Source organism: Hyaena hyaena, unplaced genomic scaffold (assembly GCF_003009895.1).
Source record: "Hyaena hyaena isolate Hyena2069 unplaced genomic scaffold, ASM300989v1 scaffold_90, whole genome shotgun sequence".
NCBI classification, from domain to species: Eukaryota; Metazoa; Chordata; class Mammalia; order Carnivora; family Hyaenidae; genus Hyaena; species Hyaena hyaena.
In genome coordinates, this window is record NW_024080722.1 from 94,081 (window position 1) to 121,702 (window position 27,622).

The 27,622-nt window shown below is 50.4% G+C and overlaps 1 protein-coding gene across 4 annotated transcripts; it reads right to left on the reverse strand.

Annotated features, from left to right (window-relative positions):
* On the reverse strand, positions 1-27,608 carry MORN5 (MORN repeat containing 5). 4 transcript variants are annotated; one of them, XM_039234614.1, is made up of 6 exons: positions 27,474-27,538; positions 25,203-25,302; positions 23,968-24,115; positions 22,203-22,314; positions 19,402-19,533; positions 1-188 (listed from the first exon to the last, which is right to left on the reverse strand). In XM_039234614.1, the coding sequence occupies exons 3-6, from the start codon at positions 24,112-24,114 to the stop codon at positions 109-111; spliced, it is 471 nt and encodes a 156-aa protein (XP_039090545.1). In that variant the 5' UTR covers position 24,115; positions 25,203-25,302; positions 27,474-27,538; the 3' UTR covers positions 1-108. The 4 variants fall into 4 exon arrangements, with proteins under 4 accessions (XP_039090545.1, XP_039090546.1, XP_039090544.1 ...); XM_039234615.1 differs by lacking the exon at positions 27,474-27,538 and adding an exon at positions 27,342-27,454; XM_039234613.1 differs by lacking the exon at positions 25,203-25,302 and having other exon boundaries at positions 27,474-27,606.
* Between the last annotated feature and the right edge of the window lie 14 nt (positions 27,609-27,622).

Consider the following 27,622-nt stretch of genomic DNA (forward strand, 5'->3'; position numbering starts at 1 on the left):
CACTGAGTGCAGAAAGGCTTTATTCCTGGGTCAAAAGTCAGGATCTGCAGCTGCAGGCTGCCTACAGGGCCAGGGTGTGGAGACCTCTCATGGGGGCCGCTGCAGAGCTCACAGCTTGGGTCGGTGACCCACGATTTCGTCCCAACCCTTGCGGCACGTCTTGATGATCCACTCGTGCTCATCGTCATCTGCAAGGGAAGAGGAAGGGCTGGTCATGCCCGGGGTCTGCTGGGCCTTCTCTGCCCTGGGAGACCCGCGGACGGGGTTGGAGCTGGGGTACATTCCAGCACAGGGTGGGGGTGGCCCTGGTGGCCAGTCTCTTTAGCTCTGTGCTGGGCAGGGACAGACCTTTCATGAAAACAGAGTCCTCCGATCGCCTGCAGATGCCTGGTCTTGGGGAAACGGAACACAAAGGAGTTTACAGATGGTGGATATTGCTGATGGGGGCAGGCATGGGGTCTTCTGGCCACTCTGAGCTGGGCATCCCTCACAGGCACCCAGACAGCAGCTTGCTTGGGCATTTGCTGAGTCTGATACCCGCAAAGGACACCCTCAGATCAGCCAGTCCAGGCCTTGCCGGCAGTGCCGGCAGCCCGAACCTTCGGAGCTTTGTTTCCTTTCTGGCTTTTCCAGAACCCAGAGAAGGGAGCCTTGGGTTCCCTTCTGAGAGCCCGTGATTCCCCGGTAGGAACCTGACACCTCTGATGACTCACTCAGGACTCAACGTCCTTTCAGTGGGGAATAGAGAGGAGGAAGTCATGTTCCTGTGGGCCCCACTCATTGGCGTCCCTTAATTTAATCCTTGTGATCCCCTGACGGCAGCAACCCTGCCATTCTACAGATGGATAAGTAGGCTCAGAGAGGTCAAGTCACTTGCCTGCAGCCAGAGGTTGGTGCGTGGGAGAGCCCAGACTGTAAGCTTTGGTTTGTCTGACTGCAAAGTCTGTGCTGTTTTTTAAACTTAGAGTGAAACCCAGTCTTTAGTCCCAGCACACCACAGCCCTCTCTGGGGCAGGGAAGGCCCTTTGGGGACAGATTTCCCCCCATAATCCCTCAAGCCCACGCCCAACCAACGACAGAGACCCACTTTAATGCTGGGATCTATGTCCCTAAAAATGCATGCCGCTCTGTAAATGTGTGCTGTTGTTTTGTGTACCAATGTGGTTTTAATTTACCACCATAAATGGCATTGTGCTGTGAATTTCATTGTCTTACTTTTTTTCACTCGACACTATAGTTTCAAGATCTATTCTTGTTACTAAGTGTACATCTAGTTCTTTGCTTCCTATTGCTGCCTAATACTCCGTGGTGGCTTCCGTGATGTTCTACTATCCACCTTTTAGGTGGTAGACACCCAAGGACCACCCCCCCCCAACTCCCGTTACCAGAAATGCCTCTGGGATAAACGCTCTTGGGCACGCCCCTTCACAGACTTGTGGGAGAACTTCTAGGATGTGGGTCATGGGTCCTGGATTGTGCACACATTTCATTCACCAAGACTCCCTGCTAAGCCTGAGTTGCCAGCCTGCTGTCCCTCCCTCAGCCCTTGGTGTCCCGGGGACAAAGAGAATTAGCCCAAACTCCTGCTCTCAAGCAGTTCTCCTCAGGGCTACAACATTGGAGCAGCTTGGTCTCCTCTCCTTACCTGCCTCCCATTTAAGGGATGGGAGCCTGGGACTGCCCATCCTCCTGCGTGACAAATGGCAGTAGCCAGGGAACAGGGGCACTCCCTGAGAGCTCAAACCTGTAGGGCCAGCCCAAACCCTGCCCCCTTCCTCTTCTGAGAACGCACCAGGCGGATCCGGAGATGGGGGCTTACTGACAGCCTACTGTGCGCTCCATGTTTTCCAAACACCCATCTCCTTGAGTCGTGTGATAGTTCAGCAGGGTAGGGGAGGTTACCCCCATCTTACAGAGGTGATGAGCCTTGCCCTGAGTCCACAGCCAGTGGAATTAAAGTCAAGGCTCACCAGGCTCCAGAGCCTGCCTGCCACCCCAGGGCTGATGTGATAAGGGTAGGCTAGGCTGCCCCTACAGAGCTAGCCTCCTCTGCCCCCTCCCCTCTATTTCTCTGTGACCTAAGGAAAGAGGCTTGCTGCCTGGCAAGCTCTGGCCTTTGGGGCCCTCCCTAAGCAGCCAGTGGGCCTCAGTTCCCCCTGAGAAGGATGCCTGGGACCCCACGTGTAGCTGTCAACCCCCCCTCCCCAGGGGCGGGGACAGCGCGGCACACAAGGAGTTAAGCGCTGGTGAAGCCCACTTTTGCCACACCGCGAGCAGCCTGGTTGATAATTACAGTTCTGAAGTCTCTGGGCTATTCGAATCAGTGCAGCTGCAAGCTCTTCAGTGCTAACCCCTGAAACCAGACAAACTGGGTTTATTGTGCTAAACCAGCCCTCAGGCCCCTCCCTGATCGTTACAAATTGACAGCAATGGACTTAACAGCCTCTTCACTACCCCTCTCGCTCTCTACCTGGCGGCACAGCCACCAATTTGAATCACAGATGCCTCCCCTCCAGGCAGCTGCTCACCAACCCTCCCTCCACCTCCTCTGCGCAGCGCAGAGGCTCCCCTGGCCCCGCCACGCCAGGGTGAGGCTGCCGAAGCACATTTCATCAATATTTAAAATGGAATTAAACCTGCAGCTTTGATTAATGCCTCCCAGATCCTGGGAGTTGTGATTACTATTTTGCAAATTGCAATTGTTGGAATATGTTAATATGATTGTCTGAGAACATCTTCACCTTCTCAGATAATTTCCCCCCTTTTTGGCAGGAGGGGAGGGGGAAAGGGCGGTTGGGTGGGGGGAGGATGGGAAAAAAAACACACCCGGCAAACTCTTTAATCAATTGTAAATTATTACCCTGGCACAATTGCCGGTGGTTCAGTGGGGAAGGGGAGGGAGATTTCTGGTTCGGTGCATTTATCTTGAAAAGTTTTGGTCTTGTTGGCCTATTAATTCCACTGCGGGACGCTATCCTAAGGGAATAATCTGTTTGTCTCAGTATTATTTGGAATCAAGAAAACTGAAATAACCTACGTTTAGAAAACAAGAGAATGATTACTTTGTTGTATATTCTTCATTTAACAACTAATTTCTAAACTCGGACTCTGGGCCAGGTATCATGCTAAGTTTGGGGGCAGGGTGGGAGAGGGGAGGGCATGGTGATTTAGCAGCTATTGAAAAAGGAGGGTTATGAAGTCTGTATAGCAACATAGAAATGCTTTTGATATGCGAGTAAGAGAAAAGAAAAGGTGGGAAGCAGCAGGAAACAAAATTACATAGACAGTATAATCTGTAAAACCTGTGCACAGGAGAAAAAATTTGAATAATACATTGAATGTGACAAATCTCTGATCAGTGGAATGGGAGATGTTCTTCTGTTTCGGGTATTTCCTAAATCTTCTTAATGTGTATTGACAATAGAAAAAATTTTTTAAAACGACTGTCTTTTTTCCTACCCTCCAATTTAATACCTTGCTAATTTCATGCATTTTGGTAATTGAAATAAAATATTTCTAGGTTCCTAGAACACCAATGGGGCTCTTGAATTTCTACAAAGAGTCAGCGTTAAAATACTGGTAAAAATGCATAACAATTGGAGAGTAGACAACTTTTCTGAGCAGAAGAGTTCCAGATAATTTATGTGAATACTCTGCCGTCCAGGGGTGGGGTTTAAGTCCCCTTCCTCAGTGGTGCCTGCAGAGTGACTTCCTCCTTGCAGGACAGTTCGGGCAGAGAGCAAAAAAAGAAAAAAACAACAAAAAAGAGTTGATTTGGACTTGTAAACTTTCGCTGAGCACCTGTTTCTTGGCATCCAGGTCTCAGCTCAAATGTCACTTCCTCAGTGATCTCAGTCTAACCGCCTCTGTCCCCTCTTCACTTTCTTCTCTTTAGAGCACATGCCCTTCTTTCTTGTTTATTCGTATGTTGTCCATGTTCCCCATCCAAACTGCGGGCTCCAATGAAACCAGAAGCCTGTCTCCTGTTCGGTGATATCCCCAGTGCTTAGATTACAAGTGTATTGGAGGTGCTTAGTCCATATCTGTTCAATGAATGGATGGATGGATGGAAGAATGAGCCAATCCTGTGCCTTAGCCTTATGCCCAGTGCTAGGGGGACAGGGGACTGAGACTCAGCAGGGAATGTTGTTCTAAGGCTTGAATCAGATACTCTTCAGGTTCAGGTCTGTCTGCCTTTGGGCCAGAAAGATTTCTTTATTCTGGTCTGAAGCTTTAGAAGTGACCTCATTGCCACCTGTGACCCCTCCCCCCCCCCCCCCCCCCCCCCCCCCCCCCCCGAGGAATCTCACCAATCCTTAGTAGAACTGGGCTTCTTATAGAGAAGAAAAGGAACTTTCGGCAAGAGAGACCCCAAATCTGACCCTGAGCAACCCTGCTGAGAAGCTGTATGTGGAAAGACTCCCCACTCCTTCACCTGGACTTCAAGGCCCCCCATCTAGTCTTCCTGCTCTCCAGACCACCCTCCCTTCCTGGCCTGCCTCACCAAGTAATATGCAGTCACCCTGTTGTGCTGTAGTCAGTCATGTGGGGCCTTTGTGCCCTTGCACCTGCTGCTTGGGGCTGGGAACACCCTTCCTCACAGGACCTGGTGCAGGGGCAGGGCCTCTCAAAGCACTCCCCATTTCAGGACCTTAGTGTATATCAAAGAAAGGCCTAGATGCGAGAATAACGGTCGCAGCAGCGTGGTTTAAATGTGTATACTGGACAAATTGACGCTTGTAACACAAACAGCCAAACGCAGTATAAATGTCTATTCCAGGATTTCTTTCAAGGAAGTGTAAAGCCCACAGCACACTAAAGGCCATGTGTGCAGGAAGAGGGTGTGAAGTTGGAGCTGCCTGGTGAACATGGCTTTCTTTTCGTGCTGCACATTCCAGACTTAAGGCTGCTCGTGAATGTGTGTGGCTGGGCCCAGTGCCTTCCTGGCTGTCCTCCACCTCCTGGGCCCTGCCTGGATGCCACCTGCCCGGGCCCTGGCTAAGGTTCATGGTTGCCCACACCAGCCTGGGGCGGTTGTGACCCATGTACTCCTGGTCCTCAGAGCCTGGCGTAGGCTGGGGACTTTAAAAGTACTTAATAAATTCATGGTGAATGAATGAATGAAAAAATGTAGAGTTGGGGACATAAAAGCAATAGGCTTATCCCTGTGGGATTTGGACAAAGGGGGAAGAATTTCTTCTCCACCCTCAGCAAAGGGAGCTCCCCTGAGTGGGCCAAGCAGATACGCCAAGTGCAGGGCAAAGACTGCTGTTTCCTTTTGTGTCTTGAGGCCACAGATTGAGCAGCTCCACCGCACAGAAAGGATGGGTTGTCTGGGCTCATACCGGGGCACCAACCACACTCAGGAAGCTCAAAGCCCTGGCTGGCCTGGGGCCTGCCTCCCAGTGAGGGCAGGGAGGGGCAGGCCTGCACAGGCCACGAGCAGGGCCCGGGTCATTAGTGTGATCTGCGGCACGGCGGGGTACAGGGGAGAGAAGAGATCCCGAAAATCTCCCAACAGATCAGGGCAATGTGAGCTCCCAGATGGCCAGCAGGGAGCAAGTGGCGTGGTGGTTAAGAGCACAGGCACTGGGCAAGTGGCCTCACACCTCTCTGGGTCTCATTTCCTTATCTACAAAGTGCCTGCTGGAAGGCTTCCTGTGACCATCAACTGGGCTCACTCTTGAAGAGTACTTAGCACAGCGCCCGGTGCACAGGAAATGCCAAAAACCAAAAGAAAGCCAGGGGTTGCCTTGGCAAGGTGAGACTTCAGGGTGCGCGTGGCAGCATGGCATAGCTCTGGATTCACTGCTGAGCCCCGTCACCAACTTGCTGGGTGATCTTGGACAAGCCACTCTCCCTCTCTGAGCTGGGCTCCTTGTCCGTACAGGGGTTTAGTCAGACCTCCTGCAGAGCCAGGATGAAAGGCACCAGGTTGGTCCCCAGGAAGTAGGAGCTATGATCACCATTTGATGGGTCTTTGATTCCCTGACTGGATGCCTTCAAGTGAGTGTTCTTAAGTGACTCAGAGCACCCTGAGATTTCTGGTTCCCAGCGGGGAGGGACCCGGGGGAAGAGGAGGAAGATCTTTACACAAGGATCAGCATCATAAGGATCAAGAACCACAGCTCAGCTAATGATTTTTGTTCAAAGCGAGGTGGGCAGGCTGGGGCAGGCGAGCCCAGAGAGGGCCAACGGGTGGATGCGGGTTGTTAGGCGCCCACAAGCCGGATTCTGCTACCTCTTGGCGTGCCTTTGGGCTTAGTACACCTGCGGTCACCGTGGCTATGCAGCTCCCTCCCGCTGGGAAAGGGAGGGGACCAAGATGAAACCAGGCATCTTAGCCTCAGGAGAGGGGAGGAGGCTCACACTGGCAGAGCATCTAGGAGGTGCCTGGTTCTGTGGGAAGAGGGTCATGTCTGTCCTCTGTACAGTGAGTGACACAGGCCGTCCCCATTTAAGACAAGAAACAGACTCCAAGGGGAAATAAGTCACCTCACTTCTTCTGCCAGGGCAGAGGGAAAGGGCTCTTTGTAGTGTGTGTGCATGGCCACAAACTGGCATGTGCAAGCGTGAACAGGTGTGTGCTGTGAGTGTGCACGTGGCTGTGTCTCAGGTGTTCGGTGTGTGGCTGGGTGAGTGACAGTGTATGAGTACCTGCGGTCAGTATGTGCTTGATCAGGTGCCGAGGGATGGCCATCCCTCGGTGATGGCCCAGGGCTCGTCCACTGTGCCAGGCTCTGTCATGAGGGCCACTCTTTTTTCCTGGGGTCACCGCCAACTCTCACTTGGCTCCTAGGTGAACTGAGGTTCCAGGCGGGGATGGGAGGTGCCTGGTAAACCCTGGCGCCCCAGCCGGTGGGGAGCCCCACCCTCTGTGCAAATGCAGGGCTGGTGAGCAGGTGGGGCAGGGCCAAGGCCCTGAGCAAAGCCAGTGCCCGCAGTGAGGGCGGCAACGCCCGCACCTCCTCGTCATAACTCCTGACAAGAAAGAGGCTTTGAACTTTGCTTGGCAGTGCTGGTGGCCAGAGGCCAAGGTCACGGTATGGCCAATACTGACTAAGGGGTCGTTGCCCAGGCAGAGCCCGCCAAGGGGCAGTAGGGGAGGCCTTGGGGCTGCTCTTCATTTTCTCTGCAAAAGAGCATTTTCTGGGCTGGGTGGGTGGAGAGGTCAAGGGTCGGGGGTGGATTAAACCAGACCGCTTCACCCACTGGGAACTAGAGATGCAGGGCCCAGCACCCACAGCTTTTCAAAGTCTATTCAAATGTGAGAGGTTTGGAGAGAACTGACTCTAAAATAAAGAGAAGATGCAAACCTGAAATTAATGTTCTAATTAATGCATTCGGGCTTAGTTATTAAATTTAGAAATCAAAACAATTTTATTACACTTGAAATCAGTTTGTAGGCTTGCTTTCCTCATTTTGCAAGAATTCACCGGTGTGCACACGGCTCTCTAAAAGTCACAGCCAGACAAGTAGTCCAATAATTTGCCAGGCAAAGTTTTAAAAATCCTTTCAAAGTTTTAACAGCAAAATATATATGTATTTAATGTGGGAGTGTGGATACATTTTGTTCTAATATGTTGAAATGCCAGGAGTGAGGCCTCCAAAGTCAGGCTTAGGACTGGATCAGGGCTATGCCTGGGAGAGGTGAGTCCCAGGAATATGGCCACCTGGGGTCAGGGAGCACTTCCACGTGCCAGGTGCTGAGTCCTGTACCTTGCATGCCTGATCGCACGCGGTCCTCATAAACATCTGTTGTGAGCACAGCTGCTGCTGCCTCAGGTAGGAGCTGTAGGTGCTCCATTCGGTCGGTGAAGGGAAAAGTGCCCTGAGTTATAATGACCCTTGGGAATCCCTTAGATAGGCTCCGTCCCGGGAAAGGACATCCCAGTAAGTGCCAAGCAGTTGGCATTCTGACATTGTTGGAAGAGAGGGTCATTTCCGCTGTTGAGGTCCAAAAGCACAGCCACCCGGTTAAAAAAAATACATATCCCTGAATACTAGAATCATCCTGTGTGTGGGAAGGAGGCACACGGGGCCAGAGACCCAGAGATTCATGTGTCCCCGTATCCCCAGTGAGCGAGTGGGGGGAGGGTGCCAAGCCACCAACACAGCTGTGGTCCCATTCCTCTTGCTGTTCTGCTTCCGGTTTTCAAGCACCCATGATGGAATTTGTGATTTGTATTAATGACGCCTAGCCACTGTACACAGGTAGCTCAGGGAAACAGTGTGCCAAGGCCTAGGTCACTCAGTTAGCCTGGGCCCCCGTAGCCTTTGCTCTGACCACTGCTCCCTTATGCTCCCGCTCTCCAGCTGTGTGAAGGGGACAGGCCTGGCAGTTGGGGCCTCTGTCCTCTAGCTGGCAGATGCTAAGGGCTGAATTAAGGCTTTGGCAATGGGGGCAGCCAGGGGGATGTGAAGATTATCCACAGAACCCACTAGCAGACTACAGCTCAATCCTCATGGGAATCTTGCAAAGTCACTGATATCATCCCCATTTGAAGGGTGAGGGTGCTGAGGCTCAGAGAGGTGATGTCATCTGCCCAGACTCACTCAGCCAGTGAGTGGGCACAGGGGGACATACCCACGTCTCATCTCCACACCAGTAGCCCTCAGCCACTACATACTTCCCTGAAAAACGTCTCTGTAACTGCCATGCCTTTAGCTCTCACTGTCTGAAGGATGGCATTCCAGGCTCTCTCCACCCTGCACTGGGTCCCCGTGCCTTGAATGCCAGGCAAGGATGTACTCCTACATACCAGTCAAAGCCCAGTCCGTCCATCACCGCTTGAGGGAGACCTCCCTTGACTCTTCCTCTGTCCCCCAACACAAGAGCCAATCTCAGGTGCTCCGTCCTGAGCACCCTATGTCCCTGCATCTCTCTGCACTTTGTTCCTTCCCTTCCATCAGCAAGATCCATCTCCCATCCTTTAAGGCCTAGGCTTTTTCAGGAAGGACAGCATCACAACTACACCTGGGGCACACTGGTGCTCAGCCCCTCAAGCACACCGTGCCTCTGGCTCCGGGAACCAGCAAACGGGCACTCCCAGTGTTTTGAAGGAACCTCGTATGTGACATTTTGAACTAAACATTAACATAAACCCCAGAGGAATATAGAATTTTGCTGGACTTCTTTCCATACACTTATTTATGGATTATGTGATTCTGATTTCTGGACTGTATTTTGAGCGGTAAGAGGTTCGCTACGGTCTTTTGTACGCCTAGGCTCCCTAAAGGCCCTGCGCGTCTGTCCAGAGAGCACCCATCCCAGATCCTGTGACTGTGCATGCCTCCGCTCCCCCCCAGACCCCCGCCTTGCTGGTTCGGAGGGGTCAACGCACAGTCTGCCCCCCCCACCCCCGCCCAGTGAGAGGGCAGGTGAAGACCTGGCCTGAGGGGATTTCTGGAGGCCCTGCTTTTGCTGTGTCCCCCGTGTCCTCTCAGTGACGCTCACCACAACCCTGAAAGGAAGGTCCTATTCTCCCCAGACTTTTCAAAGGAGTCCAGTGTTCAGAGAAGAGACCCGTTTTAGATCACACAGACGGCAGAGCAGGGGTCTGAGGGTCCAATTCTAAAGCCCTGCCTGGAAACCTGCCTCCTTCTCCAGGAGGTCAAGCAGGACTTTCAGCCAACTGCCTCGAGTTCCAGAGCTTGGGCTGGGGAAGGTAGGTGAAGGTCCTGCCCCCTGGGCTCTGGCCTTGCACTCACTTCTATTAAAGGAGACAAAACAAACCATTACACTGGCCAACCCCGGGGAGGACTCCAGCCGCGGAAGGGGAAGCTGTGTCCCTTGGATGCCTCCAGGAGGCTGCCGTGGGGGTGGGGGACTTATTGTTACCAGAATCTGATGGGCACCAGGGCAGGAAGGGGAATTTCCAGGGCCCTTGGAATTGGGGTGGGGACAGAGGGGGCAATGGACAATTCTCGGTCAAGGAGAGGCAGTAATCCGGGCAGGCTGTTACTCCTAGAGCCGAGACCTCGACCTGAGCAGATTCCACGCTCTATTGGCAAAGTTCTGGTTTTGGGTTCAAGTGTATGTCTCTGGAGAGGAGTTCTATAGCTTTGCCCAGGCTCTCAGACAGGTTCAAGATTCACAAAAGGCCATAGACTATCTCAGTTCAGAGTAAGGTGTCTGGTGTCAGAGGGGCCTAGGTTCAAATTCAGAGTCCACCCTTTACTAGCTGCATCCATCAGTGAGCCTCAGTTTCCCCAGCTGCCAAACAGAGGTAATGATATATTCCTCAAAGGATCGGGATGTGGTAAGTCCCTGGCACAGGAGAGGCTTTCCAGGCTCATCACTTCCCTTCCCACCCTTTCTGCTTAAAGCAGATGCCCGAGTCTGCTGGCAGGCGTGTGTGATCTGTGCAGGCATTTTATTTGGCAGTTACAAGTGTGACATTATCCCTCCACAAAGCCTTCATTACGGCGCTGCTAACAATACCACGGATAAGGCGGGGATGCCCCCTGTGTGCCAGCCTCCAGGTGATTATAACATTTGGGCAAATTGCCTTTTGTGTCGCGGAGAGATGACGGCGGGAGGGCCCGTGTGGGAGACTTCACTGGGCCATTTTGCCGAAGCCACAGGAGAAGCGTTGTGGAGAGGCGGCTTTGCTGCAGAGGGTTGCCTGGCTGGTGGCGGGGACCGGGCCCGGCGCTACCACACGCAGGCGGTATGGGGCTGGGCGGGTGACTTCCCTCTGCAGGTCCCAGGTTTCTCGCCTGTCAGGTGAAGACAGTGGCCTCAAAATGAGTCTGGGTTTGTCAGTGGCACCAAAAGTCTTGCTCTTTGGGCAGTTTTGGAGCAAAAAAAGTGGGCAGAGAACTATCCAGGGGAAAAGGAAGGTTCCGGCTCTTTCTTTCTTTCACTAGGAGACTCCAGAACCATCAGATGCCACCTTTAGCTTTGAGTCAGTTGAACCTGGGGTCAAGTTCCAGGTTTGTGCCACTTTAGGCAAAGTATGTCACCTCGCCTTCTCCACCTGTGAAGTGGGAATAACAGAGACAACCATTTCACAGGGTGACAGTGTGGATTAGATGAAATAAAATAAGATAAACAGTGCGACATGCTCAAACCAGTGCCTGGAACATAGGAAGCACTCAGTAAATGCTGGTTGTTTTTATTATCCTGCTTTTCCCCCAGAAATAAAATAAGGCACCTTTGTATCTCAGCAGATCCATTACTTGACTGCCATTCTAGTGACCGCACTGTGTGTATTATAGGATATACCTTGTGTTATTTACTCAGTTCCCTCCGGTTGGACATTTGGGATGCTTCCAGTTTTCAGCTGTTTAATAATGCCACAGGAATGTTAGAAGGCCAAATGTTTATTATGCAACCTTTCTAAAGGTGGGTGGGAAGTAGATGAACAATGTTTGGAAGCTCTTTGCCCAGGCCTCTTTGGACAGATGATGTGGGAGCTGGCCTGGTGAAGTGGAGAGACGAGGAAAACCTTTGCAGGCAGATGAGCCCAAATGTGAATCCCAGTTCCTACCATTTCCTGGGGGAAATTCTCTATCCTCAGTTCCGAGCCTCTGTGTCCACATGTGTCAAGTCGGAATCACATTGCGGAGGCAATGCTCCCCTCTGTCTTAGTTGGGTGTCTGGGGCACGGAAAATGCTTCGTCGATGTCACAGCTCACCGCGCCATCACAGTGCGAGGGGGGTGCCAGCCATCCCCTCCCCAAGACTCCAGATGACACAGGCCAGGTCTCCTTTTTGGACCTCAATGCATAGTCCTCCCTGCCACCCCGTTGTCCATTTAACTGAGCATATATTCAAATGAGGCTTGCGATCCTGATTTTAAATTCTGTCTGGAACCCACAGGTTCAAACGCAGAGGGGCCCTCTCTGCAAATAATCACTGGTATGTGATATTTTTAAGAAGCCAAGGCCATTGTTTCTGATTGAAGGAAAGTTGGTGCTATTTTGAAGAGCAGCACGATTAAGCGGTGGCGTTATCTCTTTAACCATTGGGAATTATACGCTGTTTGAAAGATTTGTGAGCTCTAGGACATTTGCCAGATGTGCCTGATTCGACATTTCAGACAACAAAGGGGATAATGTTGGCGGGAATCTTGACGGCATTTCTGATGATCAGGATATTCTTTGAGGATGGTACTGAGACCTTTCGGGGAAGAATTTCAGCTTTTACATAAACTAATTTGGGATGCTCACTCTCTGTCTTCCACAAAGCAAATTTAGTTCATTGTTAGTTGTATATGTTAAAATGGTTACGAGGGTTTTTTCCTTTGAATATTAATAATGTGCCTTTCATCTGAGACACTCGCATGGGGTGTCATTAATTGCGGGGAGGGAGTAAGGATTAGCGGTGCTGTTATTTTGCAAATGATTCCTACCAGTAACGTGGAGGCGAGCAAGAGCTACATGAAGAGACACATATATAAACCGCTAACATGGCTCTGGCTTATCCTTCCTGAGAATGACAGGGACGGGGAGGAGGGTAAGGGTTAATCTCCCAATTTCCCACCATATTAAAGGTAATTATCCCCAGTATCTTCTAGTGCTTCCTTATTGGCCCACAGTGTGTAAAGGACCCTTTATCAAATAACGTACCATCTCACTTTGGGGACGGTGGTGTTTTTGTCTTAAGACTCTACAATGGACCTTTTCGTTCATTTAGGAACATTATAGAGGTCCCGTGGGGGCAGGGCCTGGGCTTCGTGGAGAAACAACTATAAATGAACCATGGCTCTGCCGAGAAAGGGAGATGACCTAGTAAAGAATAAGCTAGGACACACGGCCGAGAAGAACAGAATTTAGGCAGAGTTGGGTTCGTCTCTGACTCTGTCACTGGCTGGCTGACCAGGGGGCAAGGTATCAACCTGTCTAAGATCAGGTGTCCTCACTGCTCCTACAAATGACCCACTGGGGGTGGCAGGAAAGAGCAGCAGAGATAAGCAGGTACAGGGCTTAGCAAGGGGCTGGCAAGGATGCCCCACAGGCCCAGGCCTTTCCCTGAGCTGTGGCTGTTCAGGGAGCGCCCCATGCCATTCTTCCATGCCAACCACAGAGCGGTGTGGAGGACTATGATGGGTGGAGAGGAGGGGGAAGGGCATCCTGGGCAGGGGGAGGACGTGAGGTGAGAGCACAGGTGTGTTTATCGATGGAAGCAGCTAGTCCGGCTGAGCTGGAACATGGGGTGGAGGAGACAGGACGGTGAAAGATGAACTGGGAGACTCTAAAGGCCACAATCAAGGGCCTGCAGGGCCCAATGTTTCCGCAGCATTTCGTTTCCCAAGCAGAACCCCCGAGGAGGCAGACAGACATGGCACATCCAGGCTCGTTCCCCCCGGCTGCCTCCTTGTCTCTCGAGCACCCAGAGAAATCTCAGCAAACCCCAGGGCCTCCCTCTCCGTTCTCTCCTCTAGCCTGAGTCAGTAATCACCATGATACCAGTCACAACCGCCAGTCACCAGACACAAGCACTGTGCCAGGTGTCTTGCATACCTATTGTCATTTTTCCTAACCTTTAGATTAAGTACTACTAGAACACCCACTTTACAGATGAGGAAACTGAGACTCCAAAAGGAGACAAGGAGTAAGCTAGCCAGTGGTGGATCGAGGACCAGAGGCCGGCCAGAGGTGTGGATTCCAGATCCTGGGCTTTTAACCACCACACCAGGCTGTTTCTCTAACCTTTCCAAGTCTCCTACAGGAGGCAAGTCCCACTTTGGTCTCTGTTTTGCTTTGTGTCTGCTGTATTGATTGGAAAATACTGGCTTCATTGAGTTGCTACCTTTTAAGGTTTTATGGTCCCAGCAAAGGCAGCAGGAAAGTACACTGGGAAGATCACCAGACTTGTGGTAAGATGGAAGCAGGTTTGCATCCAGCCTCACCATCACCAGTCTGTCATTCCCTACTGGACACCCAGTTCCCTGATGCCAGGCCACGCCCATTCCCAGCTCACTGGATGCGAGGGAAGTTCACTTGAGATGCAGTGCTCATGAGCATGAAAGCTTTAAGGCGGGCACCAGAAATGACTGCCATCACTGGGGCTCGGACAGCAGCGAGTGGCAGGGACCTGGGAAGTACATGCCCCGAGTAGGCGCCCACATGCAGGCAATTTCAGGCACAGGGCCAGCCAAACACAGGCCACGCAGACCAGATTTGGCCAGAGGGTCGCTGCTTTGAGACCTTAGATGTGTAAGCTTTTAAGCTTTTCAAAGCTTCAACAGCTGTGAAAACTTGGAGGTGTGGAGAAATACAATGGATTGTTTTTACTATTCAAAATAATAAGTTGTCTGTTATGTGCTGGGGACTGAATACTATATAATTTGTTGAAGACTATGAGGGGCTTGTAGGCAGGTCCTCTGCCTGCCTGCCCGGTTTTCTTAAGTAAACATTCAATCAGCTCCAAGTCTGGGGACCTGTGTGAGTTGCTGGGGACCCAGTGATGAGTCAGAAATAGTCACATGGTCCCTGCCCTCAAGTAGCTGCTGGTCTAGCAAGGGAGCTAGCCAAATCAAGATACTTCGGCGGTTATGGGCTAAGTGCTGCTGGGAGCACAGAAGAGGAACACCTAACCCAACAGAGCAGGAGACGGAGGCGGTGGGAAGAGAGTGGTCAGGGAAGGCTGCCTAGGACAATGATCTATCAGTGGTTGGTCCCAATCCTTATGAGTGTTGTGAAATCCACTTCGTGCATAGCAACCAGAATTTTTTAAAATTAAATAGGGGCGAGTGGGTGGCTCAGTTGGTTAAGCGTCCGACTTGGTTTCTGCTCAGGTCATGATCTCACGGTTCGTGAGTTTGAGCCCTGGATCAGTCTCTGTCTCCTCCTTGGGAGTCTCTGTCTCCTCTCTCTCTGCCCCTTGCCTGCCCCGTGTCTCCCTCAAAACAAATAAACTTTAAAAAATTAAGATAGAAAATATCCTAGTGCATCATAGATACAAGGAATACATACAAATGTGTATACTGGGTTGTGATGTACACTATTGCTTACTGCAGCCCTGGGGCCAAAGGTTTGAGAGCCACAGACTGAAAGAATTCTTGCCTGCCCGGATCCCCAAAGCCTGGCGCACAGAGGGCACTCAAAGCTTTTTGGTGAGTGGAAGGATAGATTTAAATTCTCACCGGATTCCAGCAAGCAGGTACATCCTCCCCAGGTAAGAGAGCCAAGTCTAGCAAACCTGGGGTTGTCAGGAATGCTTTCCATTCAGCAATTTGTGGTTCAGTGGGCTAATAAAGCTATTCCATCAGGCCTGGGGGGTGAAGCCAGTGTGAAGCGGGGGAGGAGCTGGGGCCGTCCAGAGAGGCCCGAGGATGAACCGAAGGCAACCCTTCTGCTGGTGCCCTAGCCTGTGACCTCCTATAAAAAGAGTGTCCCCGGCCCTGACCCAGCCAAGGTGGCATGTACTTCATAATAGCAGTGGCTTGGGCCACTCTGTTTATTCTGGGAGGGCCTCAGGCACCACCGCACGGCCGGCAGCCCTGCACCTTGGGGATGCCAACAGGAAGAACTGTTTATGGCGGCAGAACAGAATGCAGAGGAGAAAGGGCCCCAGAGAAAACAGGAGATGGACAGAAGTCCGGGTCAGTCCCTGGCAGGGTGAGGTGAATCAAAGGTAATGACTAGGTGGCCATAAACAGAGGCTCCTTTTAGTGGTTTTCAGGGCACTCCATACTTGATCTGTCCTATAATATCAGGACCAAAATACCCCTTGGCTACCTTTCTCCACCATCGCAGCCTCTTAAGGTTGGAAAGACCCTAGAAATTATCCAGCCCGACTCCCTCATTTTACAGATCAAGAGCAAGGGGCCCAGAGAGGGAAGGCACTGGCCCAGGGTCAGCCAGCAGGCAGCCTGAGAGCTGGGCCCAGACATGGAACCTGGGTCTCTGGCACACAGCACTGGGGCCCAGGGCCCTTCAGGTGCCCCTCTCTTGCCATCCCGCCATCTTTCCTATCTAGTCTTACCCCCTCTGGCCCCTTCCCTACGTGCAACCAGAGAAATCTCTCTAAATGATGAATCAGTGACTACTCTACCTGCCTGAAACCCTCCCTGGTTCCCACTACTGCCCTCCCCCCTCCTATCCCTCGAGCTTCCTCTCTTGCATTTCTTCCCTTGAAATAGTGTTGTCTCATGCTCCCAAACCACTTGTAGCCCCTAAATAGCCAGTGTTCTCCCACATCTTATCCTCGGCCCCTGCTGTTCCCAACACCCTTCCCAACCCTACTGCACTTGTCTGCTCTTACTTAGGCTGCGGGTTAGATCTTACTCTTTCCAGGAAACCTTGATGGCCCGTGACCCTGACCTCCAGGGTTAAGTACCTCCACTAGGTTCCCTTGCGGCAACTCTGATGTACTGTCAGTTTCTCCTGCTCCCTGAGAGAAGACTCTATGATGCTGTCTCACCCAGAGTCAGATCCACAGCAACTGATCACTAAGTGTCTGTTGACCAAACAAGTCATCAGTGTCCGTCCTTCTCCAAACCTCCTAAGAATGGCCTTCCCTTCTCATGATGCGTTTTTAAAGGCTAATTTTTTTTTTAGAGCGGTTTTAGGTTCACAACAAAATTGAGAGGAAGGCACAGAGATTTTCTGCATAGCCCCTGCCCCCAAGCATGCATGGCCTCCCCATTATCAGCATTCTCCACTAGCGTGGGCGCATCTGGGAATGCTACACTGACACCTCATGGTCATCCAAAGTTCACATTTGGGTTCACTCTGGTGCAGTACATTTGACGGGGCCGGGAAAATGTAGAAAAATGTGGAGGCATCGCTGTAGTGTCATACAGAATAACTTCATTGCCCCAAACATCCTCAGGGCTCTATCTGCTCTCGCCGTAATGCATTTTCAAATTTTATTAGCAAGCATGGCTTGGTAGGATTCTGGGAACCACAACTGCTGATTCCCCAGTCACACCATAACTTTTTTTTCATGTCTCTGTGTCTTTACATGTGCTGTTCCCTCTACGTGGAATGCCTTTCCCCAACATCCTTGGTAACAAAATCCTGCTCATTCTTTAAGGCTGATCACTTCTGATACCTTTTTCCTCATTGACACCCTGTATCCCAGCCAGGTGATCAGTCCCCCCCAGCCCCGCTCAATCGACCTTCATCTCCCAGGACTTCCGCCAGTGGGAGGTGGGAGGAACTCCCCCCTTAGGAAGGAAGGTGAGAGCATCTTTGTGTTTGTATGAAGGCTCCTCTCAATGAGTCACACAGAAGGGCACAAACGTGTTACCTTCGTAGGACAGAAGACTGAGTGTGGACGCTGAACCACCACCAAAGGGCGGAGGGCCTGTGCCAGTGACCAAGCTGCTAACTCTCAGCCCCAAACCTACCTTTCTATTCCCACTTTGCAGTCGGGACCGGGCTGGGGGATGCATCTCTGCTCTGCCGGCTGTCCCCCGTTAGATGCTGCAAGGCACGTGGAGGCAGAGGGGACACACTCTTTTCTGGGTTGCTGGTTGCTCATGTCAGTGTCAATGTCAGCAATGCCGCCTCACTTCCAGTTTACAGTTCTCTCCCGGGTCCTACCATCGGCTTTACCGGCTCTCTCTCCAGAGGCCCCACTGGGCAGCAGCCCATCCTCGGAGGTCTGGGTCGCTGCCTCCTGGGGGGGGGGGCCCTCTCTTGACCCTCTAGGTTCTAACAGCCCAGTCTCTGGCTCCACCCCCAGTTCTTGGGGGTAGTAGCCGCTTCCTGCAGTTATTTACTCTGTTACCTCAATGCTTTTTCAGTTCTCCAATATTTTTTTCCTTTTTCAGTATTCCAATATCTATTTAACCGATTTTCTGATACTAAATTCTCTCTGTTTTCCTGACTGGACCCTGCCTGATACAGAGACAGACTTCCTGCTCACATGGATCTTACAGTCTAGTGGAAAACACAGACGTTCAAGCAATTAATCACACAAATGAGGATTTAATTACAGTTGAAATAACTGCTGGGAAGGAAAAGTACAAAGGTATTAGCATACTGATGGCCCTGAGAAGCCCTTCAATAAACGAAATTGTCCAGCATTGTTTCACTCGGTATCTCTTTCATTTACTCAATCAAGACGCTTCATAGCGAGCCTATTAACACCCAGGAGAATTCGTGTTCTACAGAGTGTACCTTGTTCATGGAAGGTGGGAAGTCATTAGAGAAAACTGCCAGGGGACGTGGAGTGTGAACACTGGCCACGTTCCTGCAGCGCGCCCAGTGGGTCAGCGCTACTTCTACCCCAGGCTTCAGCCACGAGATCAGCTGACTTTGCTCTTACTCCAACACCACAAGGTAACTTTCTGACGACCACGGACTTCCTGGGCAAATGCCCCTGCAGGGAGAGGAGGCTCTCATCAGCCAGCCCAGGCCTCCTGGTCTCCCTGGAAGTTTCTTTCTGCCCTTAGAGCAGAGTTTCTTGACCCGCGTCTTTAGAAGTACCCCTTAAGACTATATGCAAAATGTGCATGTGTGTGTGTGCGTGTGTATGCGTGTGTGTGTGAACATGCATGTCTATGTATGAGCACACACATTTTTCTAGAAGGAGGGCCCATAGTTCTTGTTATTTCTAGTGGGACAGTGACTCTAGGAAAGAGAAAGGCTCTGAATTATCATGTTAAAGGAAAGTGTTGTTACTTGTACACTGGCCTCCTCTGAGTTTGCTCACTGTCACTCTGATCAGCTTGCGTCCGCCCGCCCACTGAGGTTCTGGACCCTCCAGGGCACTCCCATGGCTGAGGGGCCAGCCAGCATTCTTGTACCACATGGCATCCTTCACCTTCTCAACATTTACCTGTGCTATTTCCTCTCTAGAAGACCCCTCCCCGTGTCCTGTGGCAGACTCCCAGTTATTCGCGAGGTCTCCTTTTAGCTGTCGCTTCCTTCTTGAAGCCCCCTGAATTTCCAATTCTGGATGAGGTATCGCTTCTCCGTGCACCCACAGCATCACTCCCAGCTCCCTGGGACTCCGGCCTTTACCTCTCCCCCTGCCCCAATCTAGTGCCACGTTTCCCCAATTTTCCCCATGTACTGGGCTTACCCCATGAGACAATCAACCTTTAAGGTGCTTGTCTGTCACCTGTCAAAACATAAGCTCCATGAGGAAGGGGGTTTGTGTCTAGCTTTGGTGCTCATAGCATCTAGCATTTAGTACGCATTCATTAAATACTAGGCAAAGGGAAGCATGCAAAAATATGTACTTTAATCCTTTTACTGTTATACGTATGTGCTGTCACATTTAACCACAAATGTCCCTTGCCTCATTTTATGACTATGTACAGACTTGTCAGCCATGAGAATTCCCAATTGTGAAGCAGATCATAATTTTTGTCTTTTATCAGCAAAAGTTTCTTTCTTGCCAAATGCACACATGTCTGTGCACACACACGCACAAACCAATGGGTAGAGGAGAGAAGAGAAAACGTGTGCCACGGGGTGTCAGAATGAACATACCTGCATTTCTCAAAAAGCGGTTCCTATAGTCTTTGATTATCCTGGTGACAGGGTTATAGAAGCCGTCTCCGCAATCGTAACAGCCTTCGGGGATTTTCCTAGGCGGGTCTATATTGGTGAGTTGAGAGATCCCTTGAAAAGATACAGTGGACAATTAACTCACTGCCAAGGCCAAATCTAAACCCGGCTTCCCTCAAGTCCACTTCTGGCTGGTTGTTCGTGTGAATGTCTGCTACCACCGTTGGACTAAACACTCCCGATTCAGAGCAAAAGCAGTAGGAGCAGTGCCTCAGAGCAGCGTCCTGAAACTGGCTTTGTGAGCAGGGTCTTGGGGACTAGACCCCAGCTTCTGCCCTTGACCCCATCCTCCATTTCTAGGGAGGCCACGCCAAGAGCATAGGTTCTGGAGGCAGAGAGACCGTGAGGGTGCATCACAGTCAGCCTTGTGGACAGAAAGGCATGGCTCTCTCTCTGCCTGCAGGCTTCAGTTGGGGTGATGAGCCCATGACAAAGTCCAGGCCCTGTCATAACTAGCCCAGGAGGAGCTGTTTATAAGGTTCTTAAGTGGCGCCTAGACTGGCAGCTCCTGGAAGGAGGAGACTGTGTCCCCGGTGGCCCGGCCAGTGTTTGACCCAGAGTAGGTACTCAGGAAATTTAATGTCATTGCCTTAATTCCCACATGCTCATCTCTCTGCTGTGAAGTCAGCATTATCCTCCCTGTGTAACTCTTTACTGAGTGCCTACTGTGTGCCCAGCAATGTGCCAGGCACTGGGGACACAGCAGTGAGTAAGACTGGGCCCCCGCTCTCATGGAGCTCAGTTGGCTTGGGAAGAGAGACTATGCACTCATGATAGAGCTCTGGGCACAGCCACGGCTGCCCTGCATTATGGCACAGGGAGACCTTGCCTTGTCTGGGAATTCAGGGAAGGAACCCCAGACTGAAGGGCATTAAGCTGAGACCTGAAGGATGGGAAAGAGTTCTCTGGATGAAGTGAAAGGGCAGAGCATCCCAGCAGAGGGAACAGTAGGAGACAGCATGGCCTTTTCAAGGAGTAGAGGTATAGCCAGTATGGTGAGGGAGGAGAGAATATCCAAGAAGGGCAGGTAGTGTGGGGTGAGGTAGGGGACAGCAGCAGGAGCCAGAGAATGCAGGTCATTTTAAGAATTTGGAACCTTATCTTGAGGGTAGTGAGGAGGCACTGAAGGGTATGTGGTGGGGGGATGGCAATCACAGTCATGTTTCTCAAAGATGAGAGTGACTGCAGAGTGTAGAATGGCCCAGAGTGGGTTAAACTGAGGGGAGAGGCTGGAAGTCTGGGGAGAGGATGGAACAGGGCAGCACCAGAGAGAATGAAGGAAACCCAGCATGGCCCGTATAGGTGCTTAGTAAGCGATTCTGTGATGAGCACTTGAATGAATATATTTAAGAGGTAGAATCCACAGGACCAGGTGGTGGCTTGTACATGGGGAAAGGAGAAGGCAGGACTCGGGCCATCCAGGTGGGCGGGAGCAACAGTCTCTGAGGGAGCAATCACTGGGGGAGAAGGGGCTGGTGGGGAAGGTAAGGAGTTCAGTGTAGACAGAGTAAGAGATGACAAATACAGGTGTTGGGGAAGTTGGCTGCAGGAACCCGAGGCTCAGGGATTTTGATTTCCATTTGGAAGCTGATGGTATAAATGAAGTCTTAGAAATGAATCAGCTTGTTTAGGGAGAGGGTACAGAATGATAACAGAAGGGGCTAAGGACAGAGAGCCCTGGGAACCCCCAAATTAAGAACTGTGTGTGGGGGGGGAGGAGCTGACAAAGGAGACAAAGGGAGAGAAGGTTCACCTGATCAACTAACTGATTCAGGGTGACAGAGCCAAGGTTTGAGCTCAGGTCTGCCTTATTCCAACCTGGGTGCTTTCTGGAGGTTTCTGCCTTCATGGAGGCTGACTTGCCCAGGCTCATCCAGCTACTGAGAGGGAATTTAGGACTGAAACCCAGACCTCTCAGCTCCAGGCTCCGTCAACTACACCCCATCATCTCATAAGTTAGGATTTATTCTTACAGTTTGCAAAATCACTTTCCCACCTGTCATGCTCGACGTATTGTCTCAGCTGTGTCAGAAACTATGCTCTTAAAGGGCAAAGGACGTCATGCAAGCCCCAGAAACACAGATGAGCCCCTTACGTAGCTGCTCTCTGAATCCAGAGTCTAGGCCCAAATGTAACCCTGTGTGATGGAACATGGTTTCTGATGATACAGGGAACGCAGAGGGAAGACTTGGGACCCCCTGGATCTCCTCCTGGGAAGTATGTCTGTACCCTGGGGCCTCGGCTTCCTCCTCTACAACATAGGACCAGATCGGCAGGCATGGCAGGGTCGTCTGGAGATTCTAGAGAGCCCCAGCTAGCACCTGATACACAGAGCTCCTTCTCCTTCCGTGCTGCTCAATGTCTGTGCTACAGCCGGTGCTAGGAATAACCCCCGCTGGGATGGACCGCCCACTGTGAGCTAGACGTTGCTGTAAACACTGTACATGCCTTATCCTACTTTCAACACACTTGTGGGGTGAATGATGCTATTGCCCCATTTCGCAGGAGAGAAACTGAGGCACAGAGCTATGAATGCCCTGCCTGCGGTCCCCAGCTGGTACAGCGGAGACCTGAGGACTGGTCTTTCTGGCTCTACAACCTGGCTCTTTGGTGTCCTTCGGCCTCTGCTCAATTCCTCCTCTCTTTTGCGTTCCTTCAATAGGCCGCGGCCCTTCGTTCCCCTCTCAGGCTGGGTGTGAAGGAAAGGGCGGGTGCCCAGGTACCTGCAGGCTTCAAGCCATAGCAGATCTCGGTGTAAAACCTCCGGTCATAGCTGTCGCAGTAATGCCAGTGCTGGGCATCATACTGCAGCCCGTCTGGGAAGGTGTAAGTGCCCTGGAAGACAAGGAGCATGCGCGCCGGCGTGAGGCTGCCTGAAGACAAGGAGCATGCGCACAGGCGTGAGGCTGCCTGGACTAAAAGGAGCATGCGCATAGGCGTGAGGCTGCTCTTCTCCCAACGACAGATGTCAAGGGAGAGAGGTGGCTTTCTTATTCACACAGAAGAGACGTGGTAACTATAATAGCCATTATGGCTGTGATGATTAGAAGGAATGGCTATAGTGCTGGGCTCTCTGTGACTGGCACTCAAAATATGGCGACTCACTGTGTGACGTTGGGCAGATGACCGACCAAGCCCTTGCAAAGCCCTCATTTGCAAAGCTGCATAATAACAATATATATGTCATAGGGTTGGTTCAATGAGATAGTACTGGCAAAGCATCTAGCACAGTGCCTGGCATAGAGTAAACATTCAGTTGTAGCCAAAAAGGTCATGGCCATCAGTCAGAGCCCATTGTACAAACATGTACATTCTGCTCTTGCTGCCCTAGTGCTGAAGGAATCCCCAGGATGTGGAGTTCGCATTGGCCTGGGCATCAGGAAACGTAGGTGGAAATTCCGATACTATTAATTCACTGTGTGACCTTGGGTAAGTCATATCCCCTTCCTGGGGCTTAGATTCTCAAGCTGTTAAACAAGGAATGTTTCTTAACTTTCTTAAGGTGGCTAATAGCCAGCCAGTTTCACCCAGAGAAACTATACTCTTGTACAAATCATGAGGTTCCACTGATTCCCTGTATTGTATTCATGGCCTACAAATACTAGGTGGGGTTAGATGGGTTAGATGATTTGTCATGATACCAATAGCAGTGGCAGCAGCAGGACTAAGACCTAACATGGAGTGCCTGCTGCATGCCAGGTACTGAGGAAGCTGCTTAGAGATATCACCTCATTTGCATTCACAACCACCCTAGGAGGTGGCTAGTACTATCGTGGCAGGCTAATAAGATCCCCCAAAGATATCCACATATATATGCTGGAACCTGTAAAAATGTTAACCCTATCTGGCAGAAGTTACTTTGCAGATGTGATTAAGTTAAGGATCTTGAAATGGGGAGATTTTCCTGGATTATCTGGGTGGGCCAAATATAATAAAAAAGGTCCTTATAAGGGGGAAGCAAGGGGGCCAGAGAGATGGAAGACAGGATGATGAAAAAAAAAACAACAACAGAGAAAGAGGGGTGACGATGGAGGCAGAGGTCAGAGTGATGCAGGAAGGCAGGAAGCTTCTAGAAAATGGAAAAGGTAAGGAAATGGATTCTCCTGTACAGCCTCTGGAAGGAATGCAGCACCACTGACCTATTTTAGACTTCTGACTTCCAGAACTGGAAGGTAGTACATTTCTGTTGTTTTAAGGCACTGAGTTTGTAGCAATACGATGTACAACTATTGTCCCCAGTTTATAGGGGAAGTCATGGGCCCAAGCTCACACAGTTAGTGGCACAAGGATTCAAACTCATCATGGGCTCTCCAGAGGCCCTTCTGGATCCAGAGGGGAGGATTCCAGAGCCCTGGGAGATGAGTAGGAAGGGAGCAGAGGGAATGGAATGAGGTGGGCACCAGATGGAGAGGTCAGGGTGCTCTGTAGTGGGGGCTCTTCCTGTCCAAGGCTTTGTCCTCTGCAACCTCCCCTCCTCAGGCTGATCACCTTCACAGCCAGTCCCTTTTCCCAAATGGCATCATAGCGGCTCCCACTGGGGAAGTACAGGGTTCCTTGGCCATGAAACATGCCGTCCTTCATTTCGCCAACATATTTTGTTTCAGTAGGGAGGAGGTATTCGGCTTCACCCTCCATCCTGCAAGGACAAAGGGAAATGATTGAGCTGTGTATGGTGGCTGGAGGATCAAAGCTGGCAGGCACAGGCGAGCAGGTGGGAACCTCATCCTCAGGGTACTCTGATGTTACCATCCCAGTAATATTTTCTTCAAAACCAAACTTTTTCTTTTGTTTCCCTCAAAAATTCAAAAGTGAGAGGGTCTATGTTGTTGAAGGTGGGGGTGGTGGGGGTGCAGAGTTTTGTCTCTTTGTCTTCCCCCTCACCTACAGGCTGTCCTGGAGTTCACACTTCCCTCAACACACCCCTTGGTAGGCCCAGAGAGGAGAGGGTTGTGCTCAAAGCCTCACAGTCAGTGCCGTGAAGCAGAGACTAGGGCAAGAGACTAGGGTCAGGTTTGCTGGCAGTCGGTTCTGGGTCTTCCCTGTCCCCCATGGTCAGCCTACCCCTGCGCTCCACATCACTAGTAGAGAATTTGGAAAAAGATGAAATCTAGACAGGAGACATGGGCTTGAATCTTATTTCACCATTTCCTAGGCATATCATCTTGGAGACTTTCCTAAACCTTTTTGTTTTCCTTTCTTCCTTCCCTTTTTTCCATCAAGTATTTCCAGAGCATCTACTATCTATCAACACCTACTATATGTGGTGAGTCTGGTCAGCTGGATACAATATGGTCACAAGTTCAAGGCATACACAGTACCCTACCCCTACTTGAGGGGGCTCACAGTCTAGTGGGGGACTCAATGAAGTAATTACATAATATGTGCTAGTTGGCGTGTGTGTGTGTGTGTAAGACAGGCCCTTAACAGGAGCACAGGGCAAGTATGCCTAGCTTGGCCGGTTGACCACTCTCTTCGTGTGAAAGTGACTGAGATTAATGCCCAAGATCAACTCAGATAATGTGTAATGATTTTCCTAGTAAAGGGCCCGCTGTGCAGCAAGTGCTGAAAAAATACACTTTCCTTCATTTCTTCATTCCCGTATTCCTTCTCTATTCTTCCCCACTAGCTGGGAGTCACCTGTTCTAACTCTGAACTTCTTTAGGCTTTTGTGTGCACTTCTGTTGGATGCTCAGCACTTCCTGCCTTGCGTTGTACTTGTATACCTTATATTTCCTATTTCATCAAAGCTTCTTAATGAAGACCTTGGTATCCTTAGTTCTTGGAACCATGATTCTGCTTACACAGGTGCTCTGTAAACATCCACTGCATAAGGAATGAAAACAGAAGGGTCAGTGAACTGACTGAGCAGATGACAGATGACAGATGACAGATGACGCTACTGTGCTCAAGGTACGATTCCTGAGCCATGCAGTCCTGGGGCTATCAGGCCTGGTTCTGGCCTGGCTCCACCTCTGAGTCTGTGTGACCTTGGGCAAGCTCCTTCACCTCTCTGAGCCTGAGTTCCTCATCTGCAAAATGGGGATAATGACAACACTCCTCCCCGAAGTTGAGTTAATTGGATGAAATAATAGCTATGAAACAATAGCGGGATGCCCAATATAGAGTAAGAATTAAAAAATGATTTTGCTTTTATTCTACTGCAAGATGTGGGAGAGAATGCCTTTTCTCCTTTATCTCTTTGCTTGAAATCACATCCACCATTTCAGTCTCCATCAAGACCTTTCTTTGAGATTAGAACCCCACTCCCTTTTTTTTAAACTGCAAACTGGACATTCATTGGTCAGACGAATCTATAGGCATCTCTAGCTCACCCAAAATGAAACTCATCCTCTCCTCCTCCAGAGAAGTCCCTCCTCAGAGTTCTCAATTTCCACAAATGGTACCAGAATCCTCCAAGTTCAAAGCCTAGAGCTAGGCACTGAGCTGGACCTGGAGGCAGTCTCTGAGTGGGACTGGGAGCCAATCAGTTGCCACGTCCTGAGAATGTAAATTACTGAACTTCTACATCTTTCTCTTTCCTGCAGCCCCTCTGCCTCTGCTTTGATTGAGTGTCCTGCTGCCTCTTATGGGGACAAGTATGGGCTCTGACTTGATTTCTTTATTTCCATTCTGCCTCTCTCCCTCATTCTTTCCCCTTTCTCCCTCTCTTTCCTTCACTCCCATTTTTCTTTTATTCATTCAAGACAAAAAGTCTTCATTATAAATTCAAAGTAAGTTAAAAAGAGCAAACAGAGGCACCTGTGTGGCTTAGTCCATTAAATGACAGACTTCAGGTAAGGTCATGATATTGTGGTTCATGAGTTTGAGCACCACGTTGGGCTCTGGGCTGACAGCTCAGAGCCTGGAGCCTGCTTTGGATTCTGTGTCTCTCTGTCTTTCTGCCCCTCCCCTGCTCACACTCTGTCCCTCTTTCTCTCTCTCAAAAATAAATAAACACTAAAAATTTTTTAAAAAAGAAGAGATAAAGACCCCAATCCATAGCGAGGACATGATTACCATATCTCAAATTTCTTTCTTTCTCCTTCCTTCTTTTTCTTTCTTTTCTTACTTTCTTTCATTAATTCACTCAGCCAACATTTACTAAGTGACATATGCACTATGAGGAGGGTAAATTATATTTCCTAATGCCTACCCCTACCAAGGATCTACCTATCAGTGGCTCCTCCCACTCACAGAATTGTGCACAGTATTCAAATCTCTGTATGCCAGAGCTCAGACCCACTATTCCAGCTCTGGCTTCCACTTTCCTTAGACACATCCAACACTCCAGCTGAACTGAACTGCCTTCTCTTCCCGTTAAAGTCTGAATTAATGCTTATGCTGCTTCCTCTGCCCGGAAACATTCTTCACCTTTCTTCTCCATCCACCTAAATCCTACCCAAACCTCAGGGCCCATCTCAAATATTTTCTCCCCCAGAAAGCCTTCAAGGACAGTCCTAACTGGATGTGTCCTCTGTAGGAGACCAGTAGCAGGGCCCCATAGTTAGAAAGCACATGGGCTTTGGAGTCAGACCTGAGTTTTGATCTCTGATCTGCCCAATGCCAACTAGGTGACTTTGAGCCAGTTACATAATTATTCTGAGCCTCACTTTTCCCACCTGCAAAATGAGGATTGTATCTATCTCATAGGGCTGCTGTGGGGAGGAGAGGATTCAGGCAAAGCCACTATATATATATGTTTTACCCCTGAATCTAAAACTGACAGATAGCAAACACACACGTATATATGGAATGAATATATCTCAGCTATGCTGCTTATTAGATATGTGTCCTTGAGCAAGTCACTTTACTTCACTGGGTCTCATTTTTCTGAACCGTAAAATGAAAATAAACAATCATACCTGAAAGCGTTGTCCCAAAGGCCAAAAGGAATAAAGTTTGTGAAAGTGCCTGGTATCAAGTGGTTTGCACAGGCAGCCGTCTTTAACCAGTCACAGATATTTAAGACATAGTGAATCAGATGAGTCCCTTACCTCCCGTCTACGTATTTCCCAATATACTGGCTCCCCGTGTACTCCATAGCGCCAGCCTCTAGCTTCCAGCGGTTGGGATCCTGGAGTCTCAGTGCGTCCCGTCTCACTATGACAACCAAGATGGGCGGGGCCGACGCGAAGCCCCGCCC

Bases quoted from the DNA above. Each gene is read 5' to 3' on its own strand.
- MORN5 (XM_039234613.1), bottom strand. From the start codon at position 27,520: ATGGAGTACACGGGGAGCCAGTATATTGGGAAATACGTAGACGGGAG. The intron at 19,534-22,202 runs GTACCTGGGCAC...TATCTTTTCAAG, and splicing joins CTATGGCTTGAAGCCTGCAG to GGATCTCTCAACTCACCAAT. The intron at 189-19,401 runs GTATGTTCATTC...CTTCCCTTGCAG, and splicing joins CCGCTTTTTGAGAAATGCAG to ATGACGATGAGCACGAGTGG.